The 25,443-nt window shown below is 50.3% G+C and overlaps 6 protein-coding genes across 6 annotated transcripts; 3 read left to right on the forward strand and 3 right to left on the reverse strand.

Annotated features, from left to right (window-relative positions):
• Positions 1 to 131: 131 nt before the first annotated feature.
• SEPMUDRAFT_137062 (uncharacterized protein) lies at positions 132 to 2,758 on the forward strand (the record flags this gene model as incomplete). The annotated part of the gene is made up of 3 exons (XM_016902825.1): positions 132 to 741; positions 797 to 2,471; positions 2,677 to 2,758. 3 exons carry the CDS (start codon positions 132 to 134, stop codon positions 2,756 to 2,758), a joined length of 2,367 nt encoding a protein of 788 aa, XP_016764378.1.
• SEPMUDRAFT_129236 (Fungal_trans-domain-containing protein) lies at positions 2,757 to 5,838 on the reverse strand (the record flags this gene model as incomplete). The annotated part of the gene is made up of 5 exons (XM_016902267.1): positions 2,757 to 3,645; positions 3,718 to 4,385; positions 4,450 to 4,457; positions 4,513 to 5,442; positions 5,529 to 5,838. 5 exons carry the CDS (start codon positions 5,836 to 5,838, stop codon positions 2,898 to 2,900), a joined length of 2,664 nt encoding a protein of 887 aa, XP_016764379.1. The 3' UTR covers positions 2,757 to 2,897.
• Positions 5,839 to 6,067: 229 nt separating this feature from the next.
• SEPMUDRAFT_129237 (uncharacterized protein) lies at positions 6,068 to 7,153 on the forward strand (the record flags this gene model as incomplete). The annotated part of the gene is made up of 2 exons (XM_016902268.1): positions 6,068 to 6,236; positions 6,348 to 7,153. 2 exons carry the CDS (start codon positions 6,068 to 6,070, stop codon positions 7,100 to 7,102), a joined length of 924 nt encoding a protein of 307 aa, XP_016764380.1. The 3' UTR covers positions 7,103 to 7,153.
• Positions 7,154 to 7,227: 74 nt separating this feature from the next.
• SEPMUDRAFT_145551 (uncharacterized protein) lies at positions 7,228 to 10,932 on the reverse strand. The gene has a single exon (XM_016903125.1). It carries the CDS (start codon positions 10,319 to 10,321, stop codon positions 7,808 to 7,810), a length of 2,514 nt encoding a protein of 837 aa, XP_016764381.1. The 5' UTR covers positions 10,322 to 10,932; the 3' UTR covers positions 7,228 to 7,807.
• A 1,578-nt stretch (positions 10,933 to 12,510) lies between these two features.
• On the reverse strand, positions 12,511 to 14,252 carry SEPMUDRAFT_145552 (anthranilate phosphoribosyltransferase). The gene is made up of 2 exons (XM_016903126.1): positions 13,805 to 14,252; positions 12,511 to 13,752 (listed from the first exon to the last, which is right to left on the reverse strand). The coding sequence occupies exons 1-2, from the start codon at positions 14,117 to 14,119 to the stop codon at positions 12,832 to 12,834; spliced, it is 1,236 nt and encodes a 411-aa protein (XP_016764382.1). The 5' UTR covers positions 14,120 to 14,252; the 3' UTR covers positions 12,511 to 12,831.
• A 152-nt stretch (positions 14,253 to 14,404) lies between these two features.
• SEPMUDRAFT_145553 (uncharacterized protein) lies at positions 14,405 to 15,914 on the forward strand. Its single transcript, XM_016903127.1, has 2 exons — positions 14,405 to 15,407; positions 15,465 to 15,914. Exons 1-2 carry the CDS (start codon positions 14,415 to 14,417, stop codon positions 15,522 to 15,524), a joined length of 1,053 nt encoding a protein of 350 aa, XP_016764383.1. The 5' UTR covers positions 14,405 to 14,414; the 3' UTR covers positions 15,525 to 15,914.
• Positions 15,915 to 25,443: the final 9,529 nt, after the last annotated feature.

Below are 25,443 nucleotides of genomic sequence, written 5' to 3' on the forward strand. Positions count from 1 at the left end.
CGACTTCACATGCAATCTGCTTAGTCAGTCGGCGCTAGTCATACGCCGCTGAACTTTTCAATTCACTTGTCTCTTCCTCTTCCCTTCAACAACAACAACCATATCTATATCCATCTTTATACACGTGCACAATGAAGACGGTATGCATCGTCGGCGCAGGTCCCGCTGGCCTCGCCAGTGCTAAAGTGCTGCTTCAGACGGCACAATTCGCCGTCACCATCTTCGAGCAGGCTGACAAGATTGGGGGTATTTGGAATATCAACCAAGAATCGCCGAGTAATGGCTTCTTGCATCCAGACACGCCCACCAATCTCTCGCGGTTCACGGTCGCCTTTTCTGACCTGGACTGGCATTCTGTTGGGCTCGATACGGTTCCTATGTTTCCAAAGGCATGGCAAGTGAATAGATATCTCGAAGCCTATACCAAGAAGAATATTCCCAGCAATGTGTTCCGATGCGGTTGCAAGGTTGTCAAGACAGAATTCGTAGAGGAACAGTGGCAAGTCACTACTCGTGACGGCAAAGGAGAAGAGAGTGTTCACCATTTTGATCATCTGCTTCTGGGATCGGGTTTCTTCTCACAACCTCGACCCGTCCATCGAGACGTGCCAAATGTAGCGTCGGATCTCGGCATCAAAGCGATACACAGTGCAAAGTTTCGGACTCTGAGTGACCTATTCGTCGATCCTGCTGATGCCACGGGTAAAACAATATTGATGATTGGCGGTGGCAACTCGGCAGGTAAGTGGACAGGCTTCCTATGCTGCAAATTAACGCCTGAGTTTACACAATACAGGTGAAGCTGCAGCTGCCGTTGCCCAACAGTTGTCCGATGCTTGGTATAGTCCAAACACAGGCCCGCAGGAACTATACAAAGGCTGCAGAATTGTACATGTGACGCCGCGCCCGCTGTATGCCCTGCCCCCGTACAATCCTATCGACGAGCAATATCAGGCGTTTGTTCCGCTGGATCTGAAATTGTACGATCTCTCCAAGCGTCCTGTGGGTCCCATTACAGGAAACGCGGGAGAACTCACTCCTATTGTCAAAGATATGATTCATAAAGCACTCCAGACTCAAATAGGTGGTGATCAATCCGATCTAGCAAGTCCCGCTTTGACGATTCCCTCCCAGGAGCCACGATCACCAGTATATGTCGCAATATCCGAAAGCTATCCCGAATTTGTAAGGAGCGGCTTGATTGAAGTTGTCTCTGGCAGAGTGGTAGAGATCGAACAAGATGCAGGAGTGTCAAAGACATGTTCTGCGAAAGTCGAAAACGCTGAAACCACACTCAACTTCTCCAACATCGGAGCCGTCATCTACGCAACAGGCTACTCGCCCTCAACAGCGCTTTCTTTCCTCCCTTCCGACGTAAAGGAAAAACTCCACTATGACCCGACCAGTGCCCGCCTGCCCCTGGTCCTTTCAGGTTGGCAAACCATGTCCCCAAAAGTCCCAAGCCTAGCACTCATCGGTTTCTACGAGGGACCATATTGGCCCATCATAGAAATGCAAGCACGCTTCACCGCCCAACGCTGGCTATGCCCAGCGGAATCTCCCACCATCTCAAATCCGTACGAAGAACCCTCCAAACTTCTCACCCTCAGAAATTCCATGAAATCCCACAATCTCTTCATCCCCCAATACTGGTTCGGAGACTACTCGGGCTACATGGAACAACTCGCCTCCCCGTTTTCTTCCCTTCTCAACCTCATCCGAAATGACTCGCCCTTCGCTTCCCCCCGCCACGGCCCCGTCTCACCTGCCAGATACCTCTGGCCAGGAGACGATATCCAACAAGCCACTTCCACGATGCACGATCTCCACCGCATCTGGCGCGAATGCACACTCGAAGGAAAATTCGTCGCGCGAGCGGTGTTTCGAGCTTTGCAGGGAAATTGGAAATATCGTCGCACGATTCAGGAGCCTTCGCATGATGTCGATAATCCGAACACCCAGGGACTCACAGCAACAACAACAACAACAACAACAAGTGAAGACCTCGGTTCCGCAAAATTTCATCCCCGAAAACCGACAGATGAAAATTTCGATCTGGAGTATCTGTATATTGAACAATCGACCAACAGCAACCCAGCACCAGCACCACAATCCATCCCACCGCGCACGAAACATTCCTCCTACAACTCCATCTACGTATACCGCTACTCCGAAGTCCACGACGAACTGAGTATATGGTCCGTCGTCCCATCCGACTCAACTTCTCCTTCTTCTTCTTCTCCTCACCCTCCCCCCTATCTTTTCAAAGTCGCCAGCCTTCTCCATACCTTAAATTTCAAATCCAAATCCAACCCCCAAGCGGCGACAAAACAAGAAGAAAACAAGGGAATTATAGCTCAAGCATCCAGAACAGAAGGTTTCATGTGTGGAAAAGACAAAGAAGAAGAAGGGAGAGAAGAAGATTCGAAAATCGGTTATAAATTTCCTATGCGAGGAATTAGTTTGAGAGAGTGGATGAGGGAGGAAGTTTGGAAATTATCATCAGTGAGAGTTGGGAGGATGAGGAGTGAAGAAGAAGAAGAAGAAAAGGAGGAGGCGACAAAAGAAAAGAAGAAATATGTGGTAAAGACGGAGTATTTTAGATAGAAAGGTGGATATGTGAGGTAAGTAGTGTACCTAGAAAGGGATAAAACAACCAACCGGACTGCACCTCAGTGAGCCAGAGCCAGCTGGCCCTGTCTATGTGATCACTGTGACTGACTGGAGAGAATACAAGATATTCCGCGATGCGACATAAATCATAAAATATCGGACGGGTATATATACGTTCAGTAAGGTAAAGTAGATAAGGTAGTTTCAGGCGAGGAAAAGAAGAAACGAAAGAAAGAAAAAAGGTCACTTCATATATCCGCTCATTCGCATCGCATTTCATCCCATCATCGCCAAGTCAATTGCCCGAAATCGGAAAATGGAAAAGAATCCAACGTTAACCATAAATCCGGGTCCAAGGGGAAATCATCTCCTCCTCCTCCTGATCCACCTCCTCCACTATTGCTATAAATCCCTCCTGCTGCTCCTCCTCCCATCATCGAAGCGCCAAAAGGAGAGTTGGAAGAAAGAGGACCGGTTTCCACAGAGGTCACGACCCGATTCATGGGCGTCGTCATACCGGAGGATGATGGGGATGGTTGTGTGGGTAGGGGAAGATTGAGGTGATGATATTGGGACGCGTTCGAAGCAGAATTGGAATAGTGAGTCGAAGAAGAAGGTGATGACGAGCTGTTGTGGTTCTCGGATGCTCGTCCATTCGAAGGGGTCCCAGTTTCCAACAATGCACTCAAATGAGGCGGTCTTTGCTGTTGCTGTTGATGTTGTTGCTGATGATGAGGAGGAGGGTTCGTCGTCGTCGTCATCGTCGTCATCATTCGATGGACTTCTTGTTGTAATTCTTCGAGGACGATGTTGTATCTCAGACTAGGTGCGTTGGCTTCGGTGGCGTCTACTAGGTGTTGTTGCACCGTCTGTGCGAGTTGGAGGAGGTCGTCTTCGTGTAGAGGTGGGCTTGTGATCGTTGATGCTAGTTGCGACGGTGCGGGGGAAAGGGGTGGCAAGTGGCCGTTTTTGCGTTGGATGAGCCAGATATAGACGATAGAAAGGGCATTGAAGGAGACGAATTGCGTGTACCTAGACGACACACGAAAGGATGAGCAGCTGTCTCTTTGGTTGTCCACCTATGGGCAGGGATGATGTACTCACCAGAAAGCCTGAAAAATGTGCTTGTTGAACGACGTTGCAAGAATGGTATCCAGTGTAGACTTGGCCGCAGACAGGCAGGTCTGAACCTGTGCCTCTCTCAACCCCGAATGCGAAGAATCCACCAACAAGCTCGGACGGTTAATCAACATTTGAGCGTGGGCATGCGCGAGTTGTAGCACAGTAATTTGTCTCCGAAAGATGGGAATCAGGCTCGAAGGATGGATGGCGCCGGAGAGGACGACAGGCAACGAGGCGTGCCAGGCGTCTGTCTCCGCATTCAGCTTTGCAGCCATTCCTAGCTTTTGGAAGCTCTTTTTCTTGTTGTTCTCGGACAGATACTGCTCGCGTGCGGCTGTCTTGACGATGCGGGTCACTTGGGCGTGGAGAATAGATGCTTTGATGACACTGTCACCTCGTGTCTGAGTGGCCATGCTGCCCAGAGCGGTCAGATCCTCATCGTCGATTGCATCTGGTAATCTCTGGTCCACATCGTCGAGATTGATCAGGGGCGGAACGCCTTTGATGACGGAGAGGTAGGTATCGAGGGTAGAGCAGGCCCAGAAGGCGCGTTTGCGGCATTCCCGAGCGACTGCGTCTTTGGTCCAATTCTCAGATCGGTGTAAACCTATATTGAAGAGTAATTGGACGGTAGTGCCGAACAAGTACCACTGTGCCATCATTACCGGGTTAGCTGTCTCTCCAGCAAGAGAAATTCGAGAGCGGTGGACTCACAGCTTCATCTAGAAGAACAGGTCAGCGGATACCTCACCACACAGGACATGATCATGTACATACTCGGGCGCGATGACTGCAGCAAGAACAAACACGACGCAATTCTCGCTTGAACACTCTCCAGTGTTGCTCGACCAGTCTCTCGCTGTAGCCTCGCTTGTGCCATTTGGTACAAACGCTCACTGTCTGCTCTAATGCGCTCGTCGGGATCTAAAATCTCCTCTCGATCGTCCACATTGAGCAAACGAGCGGTAGCCAACACCACCAGCACGACAGCTTCGCGAGCGGGAAACCTCCGGGCAGGATGTCGTCCCTGTTCTTCGGCTTCGTGGAACGATTCCAGCCACACCAGGACCGTGCCCTGATGTAAGAATCGATACGTCGGCATGGCGAGGTTGAAATAATGCTGTACCAGCGTCGACGTGATATCACGAGGTGGCAGACGGAAGGCGCTGCGATCTACGGGCGGGGGCTGTCGGTCGCCATGAGTGAAGATGGAGCCCACGGGCGAGGGCTCCTCAGGGTGAATACAATTGACTTTGGTCCCATCTTCTTCGAATCGCTTCCACGCTCGACGGAGGAAAGACCAAGGGCTCGGTCCTAGATCCTGACCAGCAAACACGTTTCCGCCGCCGCCACCGCCGCCACCACCACCGTCGCCGCCTACACCGCCAGCGCCTTCTGGAGACGAAGTTCGTGACGCCTTGACGCCGGGCTCCGGTTGCTGGTAGGTCTGCGGTGCTCTCACCACAGGCTCAAAATGGGTTGGCTGATGATGAGTCGGGCTGGTGAAGGCGACGCCCGCTTGAGGGCCAGCTGGGGGAAGACGGTTGTTGCTGCTGCCGGTGCTGCCGGTGCTTCTTGTCTGTGGCTGGACGGGTCTACCGCGTGTGTAGCTCGCCAGGTATGTACATCGCGATCCGTTGGAGTGGCAAGCTTGACAGGGCAGCTCGCCGGTACATTTTCTCTTGCGGGACTTGCAGTCGTCGCAGGCTGAGACTAGCGGATTAGAAGAGGATTCCGTATTCTAGGGCGACCAATGCAGATGTATCAGTGATGCAGCAGTACATAACACGTACCTCTGGTGACTTTCTGCCTCTTGGCCAGTCGTTCGTCGGAAGGGCCAAAGGTGACGGAGGCTTGTCGTTGTTGTGGTTGGTGTTGGTGTTGTTGATGTTGAAGTGTTGGTGGAGGTGGTAGTGGTAGAGGCGGATGTTGTTGGTGTTGTTGTTGGTGTTGTTGAGGTTGTTGAGGTTGTTGAGGTTGTTGAGGTTGTGAGTGTTGTGAGTGTTGTGAGTGTTGTGAGTGTTGATGTGAATGTTGTTGCACGGGAGACTCGCGCGTGGTGGTGGAGGAGGTTGCGGTGTGGGCGGGACTGGTCGCAGCCATGGACGGAGTAGTGCAAGTATCGGAAAAGAAGGCGGAAAAAGATGTCCCCACCGCCCCATAGAACTAAATCGTCCCAAATCTCTAGGCTATTACGGGAAGAACCTTAACTGGGATGGTAATCACCGCCGTCACATTCTGGAATAATTCTAAATTATACAGCTCCAGCTTCCCGCTCCCACTGGAAAGAGAACTAGGTACTTGTGCTTACACCACCACCACCACCACCACCATGTCCCGCTTCGTCTCAGCCAACGCCAACGCCGACTCCACCTCCGAAGAAGACATCAGATGGCTCGCCGCCCAAGCCGCCATCGAAGCCACACGCTCGCAACCACGCCTCCCGCCAGGCCAACAAGAAGGCGGTAAATCCCTCTTCGAAACCCTCGAAGCCAACAAAGGTCCGTCCGTCAACAACACTTATCAATCCCCCCTCCCCTCGCTCTCTCTCTCTCTCTCTCTCTCCTTCTCTACTCCAAAACTAACAACTCAGGTTGAAACCCCTTCTCAAGCCGCAAAACAAGAAGCATTCGAGCAATCCCTCCGCCTGACCAACCAATTCCAATCCCTCGACGAAGACGACGTAGAATTTCTAGATTCGGTGCTGGAAGCGACGAAGAGGAAAGAGGCAGAGATTCGACGGGAGACGAGAGAGTCATTGGAGGCCTTTCGACAGCGGCAGGCCGATGCGGAACGGAGTGCTGCGAGCATCGCTGCTGCTGGGGAATCTTCTTCTAATACTGCTGCTTCGGGTACTGGTGCTGGTGATGAGGATACGACGACGACGTGGAAAGTGGGGCGGAAGAGGAGAAAGGGGAAAGAGGATGGGGTGTTTGGAGGTGTGAAGTTGCGGAAGGCTTCATCGTCTACTACTACTACTACTATTACCGCTACTACTCCCGATGGTGGCGGTGGCGGTGGTGGTGGTGGTGGTAGAATCAAGAAGGAAACTACTGAAGTGGATAAGGAAGAAAAGGAAGAGAAGGAAGAAGAGGAGAAAGAAGACGACACAGCAGCCGGGCAATCTGCAAAGGTAAGCAATAATCAAGCTGCACTGAAGCCGCTAGACTCGAAGAGCACATCATCAAATGAGAGTGGAGCTGCTGCTGCTGCTGAAAAGCCCAAGCAGGATGAACCCGGTGCCACAGCTGCTGCTACAAGACCCAAGCAGGATAAGCCAGGTATCACATCTGCGACTTCACCTCCCTCCACAATTGGTCTTGCAGGCCTCGTAGCATACGGCTCATCAGATGAAGACGATGACTAGGATCAGACTTTGTAAGACCAGACTTACAAATCAGGTTCTTGATAAGTTACGCGACATGGTCAAGAATAAAGATAAAAAGAAAATAAAAAGAAAATAAAAAGAAAATAAAAAAATAACTCATGATTCGACAATGTGAATTCGTACGACTATCGACAGCCCTACTCTCATGCTGTGAGACATTATTGGCCTATGTACAAGGGCAAAAATTGACACTGAACAGCAAGGCGAATGTCAATTGTGGTATCTCTCGTTTTTCCCGCGCAGAAGAAAAGGGGGGCTGTAAAAACAAAAACATAAAGGGCTCGCCTGCTGGTGATGACAAAAAACACATTCGCGCGCCATGTGTAGGCCGCTGGGGCTTCGAGGCCGTTCGTCGTCTTCTGCTGCGGTTCCTGCCCTCTCGCTTTTCATGCTCATGCGCAAGCGCTTCTTCTTTTTGTTCTTCTTCTTCGCATTCTCAGTGGCACTCGGGCCACATTGCGCGGCCGTCGGCAAAAGCATTTCTCCAGGAGCATGAAGCGCTCGTCGAACACCAGGCCGTAAAAGTCCGTGCTTCATCCTATGTATAAGTGAGTAGTACACGACACCCGGTCGGTGAACATGTCATTGGTGTGGTATGCAGTCAAATCCATTGCAACTGATACGCTGATAGCTGTGCTGGGTGACAGCCGGGACGGTGAGCGGGATGGATGCATGGGATCCAGCTCAAGTTGCACGAGGGTTGAACCAGCTCATGTCTGTGTTGATCGGGTGACGTCCTGCAACCTCTTGGTGCGCTCCAGCTACTGCTTGACCTCTGCCTTGCTTCGGAGGGCTGTCAAGATAATCGGCTCCCGGGAAGATGGTCACGGTGCTGTCGCGATCCTCTGCTGGTCGAAGCGATAGACCAGGTGCCCTAGGCGGCGCGAGATCCTCTAGACCATCGTTGATATCAGTGGGTTTCATGATGCTCTCTGCGGGCTTCCTGGCAGCGGATGGTGTCCGAGGCGACGCCCACTCTGATGTCGGGCCCGCTGCATGGCTTAACTTGGCTTTCGCAGGCTTGTAGCTGGTGCCAGCACCTGGGAAGAAGCCGGTCGAACGACCTCGGGAAGGGACGCGAGCGCCGTTCGAGTATACACTGCTCGTGGCCCGGCCTCGGTCGGCAGAGGCAACGTCTCCACTCATAGGTGTCCATGGTGTCTGTGCCTCATGGGGGTACTCGCTCGAGACGTAGCTACCGATGGTGGAGCGATTGTCATACGAGTTGATACTAGTCGCCTGCGAGCTGCGTGGATCCACGATCTGGCCTCTTTGACCTTCGCTGACCACTCCCGCACTTCCAGTCCTCGCAAACTCTTCTCTCGAGTCCATGAAGGCAGGAGAGCCCATGGCGACGTGTGAAAGGCGTTGCCCGTCAACGGTCTTGGTGAAGTCAATGTCGAGCGGTGGCATCAGAATGGAAGATGGAATTCGGGCGCGCTGCGTGTCATTCGAGTACTCGGAATCTCTGTCAATACCTTCACCGCTAGTATTGGGCTTGATGTATGCCGATGGAATGTGCGACAGCGAATTGGCCCCTTCGGGGGTACTGGACGCGAAATACTTCGACCATCCGGAGCTTCGCTTCCTCTCGTCACGCGTCTCCCTGTCGAGCGAGCCATGAGCAAAGGAGCCAGGAACGACCAGGTTCGAGTTGGGCCCAGCAGTCTTATGGCCGATGTCCACCATCTCATGGTTTTCTGACGGTCTTGAGATGGCTTCTCTGCTCTTGACAAGACGAGCGGTACTCTCGAAGCTCGCCTTTTGCTCGTGTCCGTAGGGACTCTGCTTGTTACCATTTGTCCACTTGTTGGTGATGATGGCGAGCGAGCTGTGAGATCCGTTACTGCGATCGAAATTCGCCTTCGGTGGCGTCAGCTCATGCGTAGAAACCCCAGCTTCCTTCATGAATGATGCTCCTCGATCCGCAAAACTGAGGCGTCGATCAGCGGCACCATCGTGCTCCTTCTCCTTCAGATACCCTCCGTTCTGTTTCTTTTGCTTCGTCCTTCTCCATCTCAGGAACAACAGAATCAGTATGAACAGAGCGGCGATGCCGCAAAGCGTGCCCAGGGTGATACCGAGCGTCCTCAACGTCTTCTGATGTGCGGACATGCCATTGCTACCCGCTGGTGTGGTAGTTGTAGGCTGTGATGTTTCACTGGCCGTGGGGGTGGCACTGGGTTGACTTGTCGAGCTGGGTTGCAGAACGACCTGCTGTTTGGCTTTGAAAAAGTCGTTGGCGTCGATCCAGGAATTCTCTTTCTGATCGTACATGATAAGAGGATGATTCTCGTTGCCCCCTGCCATGACCACCAGGCCATCTTCACCTTGTGCGATTGAGCACTCGGCCCGCGTGCTCGTCGGAGCATTTGTGGCGTTGTACGAGGGCCAGTCAGCAATGGTAAGATCCCGCTTGCGAGAGTCGAGTGATTGTGCTTGGCCGACCATTTGGCCCGTGTAAGCAGGCCGTCCGCCATCGCCAAGAAGGACAACTGCCTGCGCTGTATTGGGGGATGTATGCAAATCGTAGACTTGGAGTACTTTGCTACCATCATCACCATTGATCACGACAGCCCGGGCCGAAGGGTCCAAGGGGCCTGCCAGATCACTGGACAATTGCGTCCACCCTTCACTCGGTCCAAACAGCCAGACCTGATTCGAGGTTGTCTGGCCTCCAACCATAACTGCATGACTGCTGTTCCATTGCGCTAGTATAGGGTTGTTTGCAGGCGGGGCATTTGAGGTGAAGGACAATATGTCATATGGCGGCTGCGTCGAAAGCAGAAAGGTCTGCGAGGAGAGGTGGGAGGGTGCGCTTGCTTGCGAGCCAGCATAGACGAGTATCGACTCCGAATCCGGGAGATAGACGACGCTGTGGTCGACTCGATTTTGCAAGACGTCCGCAGCTGGGTACAGACTCTCCCACGCGTTGCTGGTAAACGAGTATTTCTGCACTCCCCGAAAGCTCGCATCGTCGCTTTCACCTCCGACCACAAACAAAGCAGGCTCACTGCCCGTGGCCTTCACACATGCGGGCGCATTGACCACGTCTCCGCCCAGCTCCTCTGTCCACGTCGCATTCTTCTTGAGGGGGAGCGACTGCAATTGGCCGTCGTTGTTGTACACGTAGAGTGTTTGGTCGTGAATTCCCGAGCAGTGGCCGCTCAGGGAGTGGTCTGGCACAGGGACGGACATCCAGCCAGCAGACGGCGCCGAGTCGCCCAGCAGCTCAGCGCCGTGGAAGACGTCTCTGACGGTAAAGATGGAAGTGCCGGTCTCAGCGGTCCCAAGTCGGCTGTGCTGGGCATGTGCGCGCCCGACGAAGAGCTATTTTGCAATCGGTCCGGTCGTGGCGTGAGTCGTGCCTGGTTGGCGAAGTCGCTGGTTGTTATGTTTGCGGTTGTGGTTGTGGTTGCGGTGAACGAGCGAGCGAATGCTGCGTGCGACGTGAGCGCTGAGGTGAGGTGTGGCGGCGCAGCGCAGTCGGTCACAGGGTAAGGTACGGTATGAGACGGTCGCGTATGGTTGGATTCGTGAGGACAGTAGTGAAACGCGAGGAGCGGCGGAAGAAGTGGAAGCGATCCGGGTGTTTTCGTGCAGGGTGGATGGTCGTGGTCGTGGTCGCGGAGGCCAGGAGAGAGCGGAGCAAGAGCGAGAGTGAATGGGTGAAGCGAGTGGAAGGGCTCAGGGAGCAGCAGTAAGGAACGAGCAGTGAATGAGCCCACGAAAAAGAATTACATTAGCAGCAGCAACAGCAGTGGAGTGAATGAAAGTCGGTATAGCACAGTAGTACAATTGCACGAATACGGTGCCCGACGGTGAGGAGGAACAAACGCACGAGCATGAACAGCGATACAGTCGGTAAGGTACAGTAACCGTACAGTACCTCCGTAGGAGTAGGCTAGTAGGAGATGCAGCCGAACCGACAAACACACTGGGCCCTTTGCCCTAGGAGTAACGCCCCTGTTGCCCTGGCTGCCCTGCCACGCCCTGCCGCCGAAACACTCAGACAGTCAGACTAGAGCTAATCTCTGCAGTAGCACCCACACAGAGTCACAGACTACCTCCTAGAGGTACGGAGGTACACTCAGTCCCACACCACCACTGGATCCAGGGGGGTTGCGCCTCGCTATTCGCTATTCGTGATTCGCTATTCTCCGTATTTCTCTATTCCCATCCCGTCTGTGCCGTCTGAGCACTAATCCATATAACCACTGCTCCTCTGGTACAAAGAAGCTGGGGAGTGTAGCCACGACAATGCTACTTCCCACGCGCTGTGGCGTGCAGCAATCGACTCGTCTTCCTTCGTACCGCAACAACTTTATACCTAAGGTATCTAGGGAGGTATACAGAGCAGAGTACTGCGGAATCCTCTGCCAATCACCGCGCCGGGAACATCACGCCATGACCCTGTCCAAACCCCTTGAACGACGGAAGAACACCATTGGCATGTCATCACATCACATCGAAACAACCAGCAGAGGAAGGTGTTCACGGGAGAGGGAGAGACCCTTTCGAAAAACAGAAAAAAAGAAAAGTAAACACGAAGCACACACACATGCACACGAACGGCGTACGACGTCGAGAGAGTTTGATGCTACGGGAAATACATTTCCATGTATAGAACTTGTTGCGTTTTTACCAGCCAACAGCCCGCAACAGCGATTGTATTCGGTTTTCCACGCGTCAAGAGGGAGATATGCAGGTCCAAACGCCTGTTCCAGCCTTCCAGGAACGCTTTCGGGACCCATACCATGTCCACCCCCTGCTAGCGACGTGATGAAACAGACCCGTCTCTCGGGGCCTCGGGCGATGACATCGTGTCGGGAAAGTATAAACTCCCGTACGAACTCGGGTGAACTCAATCAGAAGTAGAACAGTGTGAGACTGTGATTATTGATAGTAGGTGGTGTTCCCTCCTCTCCCTACTTTGACGAAAGAGTGGTAATAGTACCTGTGGGGGCATACCTGTACATATGTACCTTACCCCTAATAACATGAATGCTTCATGCCCGTGCAACAACAGGTGGTGATATCATCTCATGTCAGAGATTTGAATCAATTACATACATTAATTTCAATGCTGCTTCATCATTCATCTTGCTCAGATGGCTCTGCAGCTCTTGTGATGCACATTTCCTTCTGCAGCGGGAATCCTTCTGTAATTGGACTTGCCGAGCAAATCGACACGGTGCCGATGACACGGGGGACGGGGGGCTGCCCACCTCACGCTTTTAACTGTATTTAGGTACGTACCTACATGCACCTCCTAGTCGACTAATTGGCCAGTCATGTGCGAGAACTCCAACGTCTCTCATATCACAGACAACGCGTGGCGATAAGGTTTATGTATACCTACACACGCTCACAAGCACAAAATGTGGACGTTCATGACACGATGATATATATATGCTTTAGTACTACTGTACATGTAGCCAGTGAACAGCAACTGGATAGCCGCCAGTATCGCTTTTACTGACTGTGCGCGCCACCGCCGACCTGCCATTCTAGACTGCGCTGTGGCAGTCAGCAGCAGTGGACGCTCTAAGTTCACCTAATTCCATCTTCCGTGATGGCAGCGGCAGTGGAGTTCACTATTCGATGCAGCGCCATGCACATCCTCTCTAGCCTTGCAGCCAGAAAGACGTAGGTCGCAACACAATAGGAGCTACAGTAAAGTATGCTCAAGACGGCAGCGATGGCGACTACGACGACGACGGAGACAGCTCATTCGTAATTTCCACGAAAGCCTGCCACTGCTTCAACGCCTCGCCGCTCTTGACACACCACTTCGCACGTCGAAGACCCTCTTTCCAACGCAACCCTCCCGGACCTCTATCCGGAATGACTTGACCGTCGTCTCCATTACCCATGTTGCTGGTATCCGCCTCGCAGACACCCGACAGAGTAATCAGAGCCGCAGTGTTGAGCAACACGAAATGCAAGACCGGGTCATCATCGGGTCTCTCCCCTTTCAGAATCTGCATCAAAATCTCCGCGTTTTCGCCCGGTCCTTTTCCACCATGCACGTCTTCCAGAGGATGGCGCGGCAACCCGAAGTCCTCGGGTGCGATCTCAAAGGAAGTGATATCCACTGGACCTCCTGCTGGTTCCCCATGGATCAACCAGCAATGCGTGATGCCAGCACACGATAGTTCGTCGAGATTTTCATCGCCGCAGACGACGAGCGCTTTGCGTGCACCGCTCAGTCGCAAGGCTTCTGCAAAATTGGTGCCAATGTCTTTGCGAGCGACTCCGAGGATTCGACATTCGACCAGACCCGAATCGTGGACCGGGTTGGCGAGTGGGCCGAGTAGGTTGAAGACTGTGCGGACAGGGACTTCTCGACGGACTGCAGCTCCGTACTTCATTCCCGGGTGCCATTCTCGAGCATATAAGAAGGCGTAGTTGGTCTTCTCGTAGATGCGTGGGAGATTTTCTGCTGTGGTGGCCGCGATGATGGGTGGTCGAGGTGCATGTTGCAGCAGATCTGCAGAGCCCGATAGTGAAGTCGAAGAGTTGTTGCCGTGCTTAGCCATCATGAGAATCGCCGAGGAGATGATCGAGGCGGTGGTGGATACGTTGTAGGTATTGTGGCCGTCGCCTCCTGTGCCTACAATGTCGCACTTTGACTGGAATTAGTTGTGGAGAAAACTGCTGTTCGCGCCATCATCTCACCAGACCGCCCGCGTACGTCCCCTCTGGCCGTTTACGTCTGGAAATGACCTCTTTCAGTTCCGTAGCGTCAATCTGAGCAGCAGCTCCTCGCATGGATTTGGCACATGCTGCCAGCACTTCGGCTTGGTGGTCGAGATTTGTGGTATGCAATGCCCAGAGCAAAACTCCGAATTGGACCGGTGAGAGGCTATTGGTGAAGATGAGGGCGACTGCAGCTGCGATTTCTTCTGCCGAGACCTTCCTCGCTTGCTCCAATGTCGATAGTCGCTTGAGCAATTGTGATATGGACACGAAACCCGTCTGGTCAGTCGCCATGTTGATACGATGGAGTCTTGGTGAATATGCAGCGAATCTTGCCCTTTCGTTGATTATCACGACTTCTTCAGTGAGAATCCGATTCGATTCACCTGTGGTTTTCTCAAATTGTTGTTTTTGTGTTGTCAATGACTCTTCCGCGGTATGCCAGCATTAATATCGAGAATTTTGCCAAGGCGTAATAGAAGAACCTTAAGTTCTACACGTCCGCGACTCGATTGGTCCATGCCCCCGACGGATGGGATCATTCATCACATTTCCTGTCCTGCTTCTATAGCACCACCTCACCGATCCAATGCCTCCTCGAATACGACTCCCTGCGCGGACGCTGCGATCAGCATCGACGACGCCGGCGACGACGACGACAGTCTCTTCAACACCAGCTTCTTATGTGTGCCGGCAGTGCAGACATGCCTCCATCGCAGCCAATGCTATACCGACAACGCCCGCCGCACCCATCGAGGCCGGCAGAGGACCTGCTCCTCCAGTGATGCGATATCCTTCAGTGCAGCCGCCGTCACATAAGCCACCCGAGTTCCGGAAATCGCAGCTGCATCGCCAATATCAGTCGCTGTTGCGCGCCTCGCCGATCATGCTCATCTTCCAGCACAACAACCTCAAGGCCGTCGAGTTCACTGGTATCAGGAGAGAGTTGGCCGCCGCTCTGCGGAAGGTGGACGAGGAGCTGGCCAAGACGGGCAATAGCGATTTTGCAGGATCAGAGGCGAAGCTACAAGTCGTGCAGACGGGCATCTTCGCTTCTGCTCTCAAGGTCGTGGAGTTCTGGAACCCCAAGTTCGAGCCTGTCGGTGCAGACGAGTCACAGCCCGCTGCATCGAACGAGGCCTTGGGGGGCGCGTCCAAGCTGAAGCATGTGCATGGGTTGTCGCGATACGCGTGGAAAGCAGCCAAGAAGAATCCGAAGCAGCACGGACTAGAACCTCTGCTTTCAGGGCCACTGGCTCTGCTCACGATACCTGCTGTTTCGCCTCAGCACTTGAAGGTAGCTTTGTCTATCCTTGCCCCTAATCCAGACTTTCCGGCGCCAAAGAGGAGGACGAATCCTAGTTACTATGAGCCCGCTGTGCAAAACGGGCTGCAAAAGTTGATGTTGTTGGGAGCAAGAGTGGAAGGCAAGGCCTTTGATATGGAGGGCGCCCGATGGGTTGGTGGCATCCAAGGAGGACTGGACGGTCTGAGAGGTCAACTGGTTGCTATGCTGCAAGGACTGAGCGCCAGCATTACCACCACTTTGTCCTCGGCATCTACAAATCTGTACTTGACTATGGTAAGAAGTACTCATCTGTTGCAGTCACGCGAAAATGCGGCTAACGGTTGATTGTAGGAGAGTCGCAAGACGATGATGGAGGACGAGGCGAAGCCTAAATCTGAAGAGGATAAATGAATGATGGGCACCATGACAACCACGCTGTGAAAGTGATTGCCACTGTAAAATCATCTAATCTTGCTTGATGGCACTCTGTCCCGAGTCATCCAGGCGCGACCAAAGGAAGTATGGAATCCTTTTGTGGACCATGCCGGCGCTATATAACAGAGCAAGGTCAACAGCAAACCCAAATGAACGAGTCTGTATCTCTAAGAGGTGCTGGGAGCCCACACACATACACCGACCGAGCTCTATAACCTTTGTAAAACCACCACCATTCCAATACCCTCCCTGCCCGCGCTATTTTGAAGCAGCAGCAGAAGCAGCAGCAACCAACTTCCTCTCCGAAACAGGACTCCACGCCCACGCAATCATACTCAAATGCAACTCTGAAACTTTTCCCTCTTCATCCCACAACAATTCCTTCCAGCTCCTCCTCTTTTCTTTTTCTTCTCCTTCTTCTTTTTCTTCTTTTTCTTCTTTTTCTTCTTCCATCTCCATCCCCTCAGGCACAATCCGATCCAAAGCCTGATATCTCCTAATTTCCCAATCTGCCTCGCCGGGCTGAGATTCATCCACCAAGACATTTCCGAGTTTTTTCCCTCTGGGGAGATTTGTGTAGATTTCTGCAAATGCTGAGGCGATGTGCTTATTTTTATTATCGTGATTATCACATTGAGTTTTACTGTTGCTGTTGTTACTTGGTGGTGGGGATGACGATGTCGATGCGGCTTGGATTTGAGAAAGATAGATGTTTACTACAGATTTGGAAAGTAAAGGTTTGAAACCTTGAGCTCGAAGAGAGGTTTGCAAGGTGGGATAGGTGGTGTCTAACCATGTGCGGAAAATTGACATGGCGGATTGGATGTTTTGGGTGGATGATGATGGTGATGATGCGGCTTTTTTCATGGACGGGTGGTGTTTGGCTCGATTGTACATTGTCTGTACGTATTTTGTGATGAATTCTTAGTTGGATTATTCAAGGACGGGTGGGATTGATTTGTTAAGTCTGTTTGTATGAAGACGAAAGGGAAAAGGGGGGAAATCTTACGTTGACAGTTTGAAATTGATATATCAATGAGCGATTTTCGATGAGTTTGAGAGTCCGTCTTGCGGCTTCTTCATCTTTGAAGCCTGTGCCATGAATGGTCGTTTTGGGGTTGTCATCGGTGTAAAGATGCGAATCACGGCCGGACTTTTTCGATGATGGTTTCGCTGGTGCTTCTGACTTTTCGGGCTTGCTGATGGGGTTTTCGCGAGTTGTACGCTTGCGTACGGCGGGTTCTTTGGGCATCGTGGTTGTTGATGACGATAGACAGGTACTTCTACTTCTTGAATTGAAGGCTGGAGAAAGGGATAATGAGACTCTGCGAGGGAGCATCACAATAAAGGACCGTTCTGAGCATTCCTCTTTGTTGTTGTCATGACGTAGTCGTTGTTAGAATGTATTATCAACTTGACAGATGATTCTTGGCGTGCAGAGGAGATACAGTACTTGTTATTATGGGAGCATTCCAGTGCAGTCGTCTCGATATCCAGAGAGGGGTATTTTGCTATGAGACTCCAAAGCATCAATGCAACGCCACAAGCAAATACCTCCACGCTCTGCCCATTAAACTTCTGAACTTAGGAGACGTACTTACCACTCATTCAGGAGACTTCGTCGTCGATAATCACTACATGATTTTGGGAAGTGCAAAACTGGCGTCTCCATCATGATACAAAGGGACGAGTCACCTCACCTCACATCTCCGAATCCACGAAATCTAGAAGTTCCAAGAGACGCCAGCTCATGTTCTCTCTTAGCGCCGTGTAGTGTATTAACGTACGTGTAGTTTTCTGGTGGGTTTCGGATCAACATAATTTACCTAACTTTTTGTATCATGAAATTACCTACGATCGATTTGCAACTGTGAAGATCTGCGTTGTCAGTTCTGGTTACCCTCCCTCCCCAAAAAATTATTATGCGCCAAGAGGAGCAACAAAGCTAATAAGGTAGGTAGCCCAGCCAACTCAATCTCCCAATCCTCTGCGAGCTTTTTTGTTGATTCTTGATACTCATTCCTCTATCATGACGAAACCCCTCCTTCGAACGACCGCTAGTGGGTTCCACATGAGTTGAGCCAACAAGAAACCGAGGAGAAGTCTATGCAATGGACTCTCCGCTTCTTCAGGTGAACGGGTTGATCACATATTTGCTATGATACGTCTTGATTCGTGGTACACTAGCTCATGTCCAGATTTCGGATTCCTGCGATCCGAAGCTGATTAGTCGATGGTAGGAGGGAAAAATAAAAGAGAGGGACAGAGAGAGATAGAAAGGGTCGGTCCATAGACCCGCAAGAGATTTTTCGCACGATTTCGACAGGAGATCGATCCGTCGCTATAGCCAGCGAGAGAGATAGAGAGAGAAATAATCACTTGGGGTCCGATACGTTTTGCTCAGCTGGTAAGCTAGTTCATGTTTGGAGATCGTCCTCAAGGATAAGACCTTGAGATTTACGGTAGCATTTGCTTCGGAAGCCATACATCTTCGAAGTTATCGTCAGCATGACTTTTGAAGTTGGCCTCAAGGTTTCGGGTTGGCAAGAGTCAAGGAGCAGGACACTTTCAAAGGACACTCGGAATGACTAAGCCTCGGCGCGGATTAACGTAGTTCCGGTTGAACATTACTTACTGCTACAATACATATATATTAACTACCTACCTACACAAAGCACCGTTCAACACTGTATAATCTACTACTTTACGCCCTACATTACGCATTTAACGACCTCTAGCCGCGTTACTATCGACTATACGACCGTTACCTAACGCCAAGTCGTTAGTCTCGACTGTACGATCGTTACCTAACCCTAAACCATTAGATTTACTACGTATAATACTATAGCCGCGTCCGTACGGCCGTCTACGTCTACGGCCGCGTCTACGGCTACGGCTACGCGCCGCTAGCTTAGTATTAACCTCGGCTGTCTCGTTACGTTCGACTGTCTGTAGTACGTTAATAGCACGCTGCTAAGCCGCGAATTTGGCGCGTAAAGCAACGGTAGTAGCCTTCTCGGCTGATTCTATATCTTTACTAGCTACCTCTGTACTCGTTATAAGCCTATTAGTCGTCTTATTGCCGCGCTTCGGCAGCCTCGGCAGTAGTAGATGCTAAGCTAGTTTCGTAGGTACCGTAAATAGTATTTCCTCCGGTTTAGAACGGTTACTTTAAGTAGCCTATAGGCCGCTTAAATAGACGGCTTCGAAGGCTTCGAGCTTGTCTGCGTAGGAGTTATAGTCCGCGGCTCGCAGTAATAGTAAGTAACTTAACTAGCGTAGTATAGAAGCCTGTATACAATTATAACTGTCCGCGCGTTACGGTAATAACTCTTGTAGTCTATCCGTCGCGGCGTCGTATTAATTCTGCTATTTTAGCGTCTACTATACGGCGTTACTAGCGTAAACTAAACGATTGCTCGCAAAGTAATAGGGGTATAGTAGACTACGAGCTATTACCTTCCGCTTAATTACCGTAGGTAACAGTATATAGCTATATAGCAAGCTATATTGTTTAACTTCCCTATATTCCGTATAGTAATCGCGTACTAGATATAGCTCTGCCGTTACTGCCGAGCGCGTATAATTAGCCTTGTCTACCGTACGTTTAATGCCGAGAGCGTTATACTATAAAGCTAGTAACCTGTCGATTGTCTATATCGTAACTTAGCTATTAAGTTGTACAAAGTAACCGAGATTATTAGCCGCTACGGCCTATAGTAGTAAGCTAGTATACGTATTTTCCTCTAATCGTTCTAAATTATTAAACAGCTTATCTAGATATTGCTTAATACCCTTAACGCACTATTCTAGTAACAAGTACAGCGGCAGATACCCCTTAACGCCGCGGTTGCCGCGTTCTGCGCGCTATAACGAGCGAGCTCTATTATTCGGTAAATGCTTAACATAATACGTAACTAGTCGCTACTTAATAACGACGTACGTATTACAGAAGTACTCGGCATCCTCCGCTGTTATTCTGTCGATAATAGCCGCCTCGAGTTTATCGGCGGCTTCGGCTATATCCGCTTGCAGCTATAGCTATATAAGCGCTTTCAGTTCCGTCTTCTACTCGGCGCTATAGCCTAGTTTACGAGCTCGCGTACGTCTTAGCGCGTTAATTCGTATAGTAGATTCGGTCGGTACGGTCGGTTCGTCGTTAGTAGCTATAATAGTAGCCTAGCGTACCTTACTGTCGGCGGCCTCGGTACGTACTACGCGTACGGTACCCTTATCGATACGCTTGTAAAGGTTTTAAGCAGCGTGCTATTAATAGAATTGCTGAATATAGCGCTAAAATAGTAACTCCGGAATAGCCGCAATTAGGCTAGCCCTAGTATCTAAGACAATTACTTTATTAAGTCGATAGTTACGTAGATAGTTGTTGAATACGGCAAGTAGCATAAACAGCTAATTATCCTTACTCTCTAACTTTATTAGTAAATAATATATCGGAAATAACCGTCCGGTATTAGTAATCCCTATAAATACCCCTAGTAATAGACCGGTACGATTGGTACTAAACGTAGCGTCTATCTAGAAGCTATAGTCCGGTACGAATCGCGTAGTAAAGCGCGCTATATATAGCTACTAGTAAACAAGCTGCTTAAGTAATACCCGCGTAGTACTACTAGTCTATAGATTAGTAGTAAATAACTAACGGCCCTTATATTCGAATCCGAGCGTAACGAGTATACCGAGCAGCGCGTTAATAATAGTCTCGGCGTTACCGGCACCGCGGAAGTTGTTACCCTTAGCTAGGTTATAGTAACGCTTGCAATTGAGTCGGAGTTTGTATAACGAGAGCTGTCGGTATATAGTACTGTATAATTCGTTCGTAAGTCGATACTACGCGGCCTACGCTACGGCTTTACCGAACCTAGGTATACGTGTCTCGTAAACTGCGTAAACGGACGGATTTAGCGCTAATTCGTACAAGTAGTCGAGTGAATTTACAGTTAGCTACTACTCTTTAATTGTCGTGCCTTGCCTTACTTATACGTAACTTAGCCGGTAGTTCTAACCGTACCCTCTCTATCGTATATTCCTCGCGTTACGAACGCGTAGATTGAGTAACTCTTTATCGTCGCTATTGTCGCCTATATAATCGTCGAAGCCGTTAAAGTTTCTAGTAGTAGTTCTATAGTAAATGTACTTATATATAGCTCGGATTATGTTACTAGACGTACAGACAACCGCAAACCCTTTACTAAACGCGTAATCCTGTAGCCTAGCCTTATAATAGTCCGGATTTCGGAATATCTCGCCGGTACGTAGATACTCGTAATAGCGTAGATCTATAGTATCGATAAACTCGCGGACGGCCGGTATACGGCTCTCGGCAAGCAGTGAATACGGAATCTACGTCGGACGTAGCCGCGGTGCTATAATAGTTCTATAAGCGTAAGGGTATACGTAATAGAGGTCCGAGGTATAAAAGGTATAAACAATATACAGCTTACTATCTAAGGCACAATAACTCTACCCTTCCTTCCTAGAGGAGGGCCCTCGCTATATATACAAGCTATTCTATTGTCTACTCCTCGCTACTAGCACCGCCTCCTCTTAGGCAGCAGCCGATAACCGGTTCCCTTAGGAACCCTCTTAATTTAGAACGTCTCCGATCGGTAGGGCATCCCTTCTATACCGGATCGCCGGGGGTCCGCGAAGGCTTCCCGTCCCGCGCGGCACGCCCCGCCCGCCTCGCCGGGGGTTCGCTAGGGCTTCTCTGCCCTAGCGTATTATAGACGCCCCCTCTTAGGGCTAATATCCCTAGTAGCGATAGGTTATTAGTCCCCTACGTATTCGCCCTACGAACGGGGGTAGACGTCTGCTCTTACCTAGGTACTACGTAGAGCTAGCGTATACCTACGGAATGTCTATACCTTAGTATTAGTAAACATTGTATACAAATTCCCTCTTATGTTCGCGCTATCGCGAAGCGTCGCTAAGAATGTTTGCTTATAGTCGCGTCGCGAATTCCGTAGATAGTAGTCGGGAGTACGTAGTAGTATCGCTATAGAGATAGAATATTTCAATAGGTTTAGGCCTCATCATAGGTACAACCTACCCTGGTGGGTATGTAGGGTGGGTTGGGTATTGGCAATACCCAATGGGTATGGGTATTTAGCTGGGTAAACCCAACCCATCGGGTTAGGTACAAACCTAGTGGGTATTACGATACCCAGTGGGTATTGCGTACCCATTGGGTATTGATTTTTCGTAAACAGAAAGAAAAAGCCTAGAAACCGAGTGCCCTAAGAGCAAGTTATTTGAACTAGGTATTAGAAAAGAAACTGTATATAAGCCCGATATAGATAAGAGGAGAAAGAGAGTAGTCAGATCGAATGAATAAATATAGAAGAATATATACGCTAGATTACAGCTTGTGATATTTTGAAACTTGAGTACTATAGTCGGCAAATATGGTCGGCAGGTAAACTTTATACAAGCTCAAACCAAGCTCGCTATAATCGTCTCGTAGCATCCCGGAGGCACTCTTGCGTAAGCTTGAAGCTTAGGCGTACCGATCGCCTTGGCTCCTCTACCCTATCTCCCTCATTATCGCTAATTGCATCCAAGTTACTGATCCGTTCCATAAGATCTTTTGTCTGCTCTCGGTCTTCACTTAGGATCTCCTGTGAAGTTAGAGTACTAAGAAGCGCTTGAGCAGCCTCTGTAGCCTCGTGGGCGATAAGAACTCTGGCATCGTACTCATCGTCGCGGTAGCGGAAACGGGATACTATTAGTTCAGAGAATGTTGATGCGGAGTATTGGCGATTGAAACGACTTTGGTGTCGAGCGATACTGAAATCGCGCTCACACCCAACTCCGGCCGCAGGAATATAGAGAATATCCCGCGCCATTAGTACGAGAGTAGGGTACTTAGGCTCAAGCGAAGACCATATCTTCAGTACCTCGAATAGATCCCCTTTATCCATATTGGCGTCCAGATAGTCGGCAAGCTCGTTACCCTTACGAGTGCTACGTCGTTGAGTTTGAGAAGACTCTGCACTCCTACCAAGAGTAAAGTCGATCTGGCCCTTATACCGACCACTTCTACTACGTGACTCGTAGGTAGAAGTGCTCGATAATGGACGATAGCTCTTCTCCTACTCTGTTCTTAGCTTACCCTCGTAATACTCGCGGTAGCTTTTATCCCCGAAGTCATCGCGTACCCAGAACTTCCGCTTAAGGCAGGGGGTAAGGAGGACACTGATGCCGTAGTAATCGCCAAATCGATCCCAGGTATCTCGATAATATTTCTCAAGCTTAGCCCAAGCAGCCTCGTATGCCTGATATACATCCTTCTTCTAAGGTATCCTCTTATTCTTGAGTCGCTTCATCGCCTCCTCTAGAATGTCGAAAAGCTGGTTGTAGTATACGAGGACAAGGTAGATAGTCGGACCTTTCGTTGTTCCGATCGTTGCTGTCGCCGCTGCGAATGGTTTCGTAAGGTCGATAAGGTACTCAACCCTTTGCCACTCTTCGGAATCGATACCCATATCTTCACTCAGGTCGAGTCGATCGATATAAGATTCGATAACTCTTTGCAGTCTGCTGAAGCGATCGAGCATTAACGTTGTTGAGGACTACCTTGTCTTTACGTCTTGAACGACCCTTAGGATCCGATCTTGAACGCTATTCTACCGACGGTGCTTTGCAAATGGCTCCTTCTTTTGAAGCATCTCTTTCTGCAGGTCGATAAACTGCTCGAACCTTTGAGAGCTCGAGTTGATAAAGACGCAAAGTTTCCGGATCTAGGGATCGAAATCAGCGAAGGGAATCTCGAGTGCCGACCATAATTGCCGACCACGAGAGCCGACCACACTTTGAAAATAGGAAGGTTAACAGGCGATAGGCCGCAGAGACTGATCTTACCTTTAGAAGGAGGTAAGGCATACTATCAGCTTGAGGGCGGCTGATCTGCTTACTCTGTTTTCTCCTCCTCTGTAATATCTGCCGATCTTTCTCGTAATCCCAGTATTCGGAAAGGTCGTTAGTCGGACAGAGCCCTAGGCGGTCGAAAAAGGCCTTTAAGGGAAGCTGGGCAGTATGTGCAAAGCAGGGAAATCGCTCGGGACGGCTAGCTCGATTATGCTCCGCGATTGCCTCCTCCTCATCCTCTCCTATCTCCGAGTCGGGACTGCTCTCCGTACCTTCCTCTAAGCTCGTTGCTAGCCTCCCAGCCGTTATACCGTACCTCTCTTGACAAGTATTAATCGCTGAAACACTATAGAATATTAGAAGGAAGTAGGAAGAGTAAAGCAAGTAGTCTTACATCGTATTGTGTAGGGTCTTATTGTTCGAGGCATTGTCGCACGTAATTGCAGTCAATCGGCACTCAATCTCGAACTCTTGTAAGATTTCGAATAGTATCTCCGCAAGGTGATTACTAGTATGACGGCCAGTAATATATAGAAAGCTAAGCATCCCTTCGTACCAGACCTAGTGGTCGTCAATCTAGTAGACCCGGATAGTAAGGAATGAGGTTTTTATACCTCTGGATTGCTAGCCATTACACGCGATAGCTATCTTGAATCTACTAGTAAGACGGGTCTTAAGGGATTTAGCAGACTCTTGAACCTTAGTACCGAGCATCCTACGGTATGTCGAGGCGGATTTGAACTGAATTGTCTCGACCTGTCCCGGGAGTAGGGCTATATAAGTCTGTTTTACTGACGGTCGTTCAAAGAACTGGAATGGCAGACTATTGTCGATAATCATCTCGAAGGATAAGCGCGGGAAATCGTCCGGTGTATAGCCTAGGTCCCTCGTCCATCGCGGATTGCTTACAGTCTAGAGATGAAGTTTCAGTATAGTCACTCAGACGTGGTCGGCAGACATGGTCGGCAGGTATGGTCGGCAGGCATGGTCGGCAGGTCTGGTCGTCGGTAGTCAGTACTTACTTGTCGATGCTTTGCGGTTGTAAACATCTCCTTCGTAAACCCTCGCTCATCTTGTTTCTCCTAGCAGTTCGAGGAGTCCAGATGCTTCTCGACAGACGTTGTACCGGTATTCAGTACAGGATGTTTTAGTACAGCGTCACAGCACCTATATACGACTTTGGGTGTTGCATCTTCTTGAAGCATTCCCTCCTCTAGGAAATCCTATACCCAAGATGTCCGAGACTTACTCCCCTAGGTGACTGGGGACCGATCAAACATAGTACGACCGTTCCGCTTTTTGAGCCGCTTCCCAGTATAGTTCCACTAGCGTACCTCGTACCACTTCTCAAAGTTCTCCTTATACTTGAACCTCTATAGCCAGCAGTTGGCCTTAATATCCTACTCCCCGATATAGTCCGGCTCAACGGAGAGTACTAGAGAGGAATCTAGATCTTCTTCTACTATAGTCGGCCGTCTTGTACGACGCTTGCGAACCTCTGTTCTACGTCGGCGGTCCCCTGGTGTTGGGCTCGGTGGGAGGTTCGTCGCGGAACTATATCGTTGGCGTAAGCGAGCGCTCGATCGTGTAGGGGTAGCAGAAGAGCTTCCTAGCTGCGAGGAGGATTCGAATCGGGAGCTTCCGACTCCTGGAGAGGAAGCAAAGGAAGACGAAAACATAGTATTTCAGACTCCGACGTCGTGAATCCGTTACGAGAGGATAGAGGAGAGGGAACGTAGGAATTGAAAGGAGGGAAAGTAGGAATTTCAGAATCCTAGTACGCTACCCTACCAGGGGTTGAGCGAATAGAATTCGCAGGCCTACTTCCGGCTGCGAGCCAACCTATCAGATAGTCTGATTCTTACTACCAACCCTCCTACCCTTTCTTCTATCCCTCTTCGTCTTCTTGAAACAGGCGAGGCTCCTAGTCCTCCGAGTCTGAAATCTCGAACCCTCTAACAAAGTTGCGAATATAGAGTCCTTCGTAAGTCCTTCTCGATTCCCGAAG

Source organism: Sphaerulina musiva, assembly GCF_000320565.1.
Source record: "Sphaerulina musiva SO2202 unplaced genomic scaffold SEPMUscaffold_1, whole genome shotgun sequence".
Taxonomy (NCBI): Eukaryota; Fungi; Ascomycota; class Dothideomycetes; order Mycosphaerellales; family Mycosphaerellaceae; genus Sphaerulina; species Sphaerulina musiva.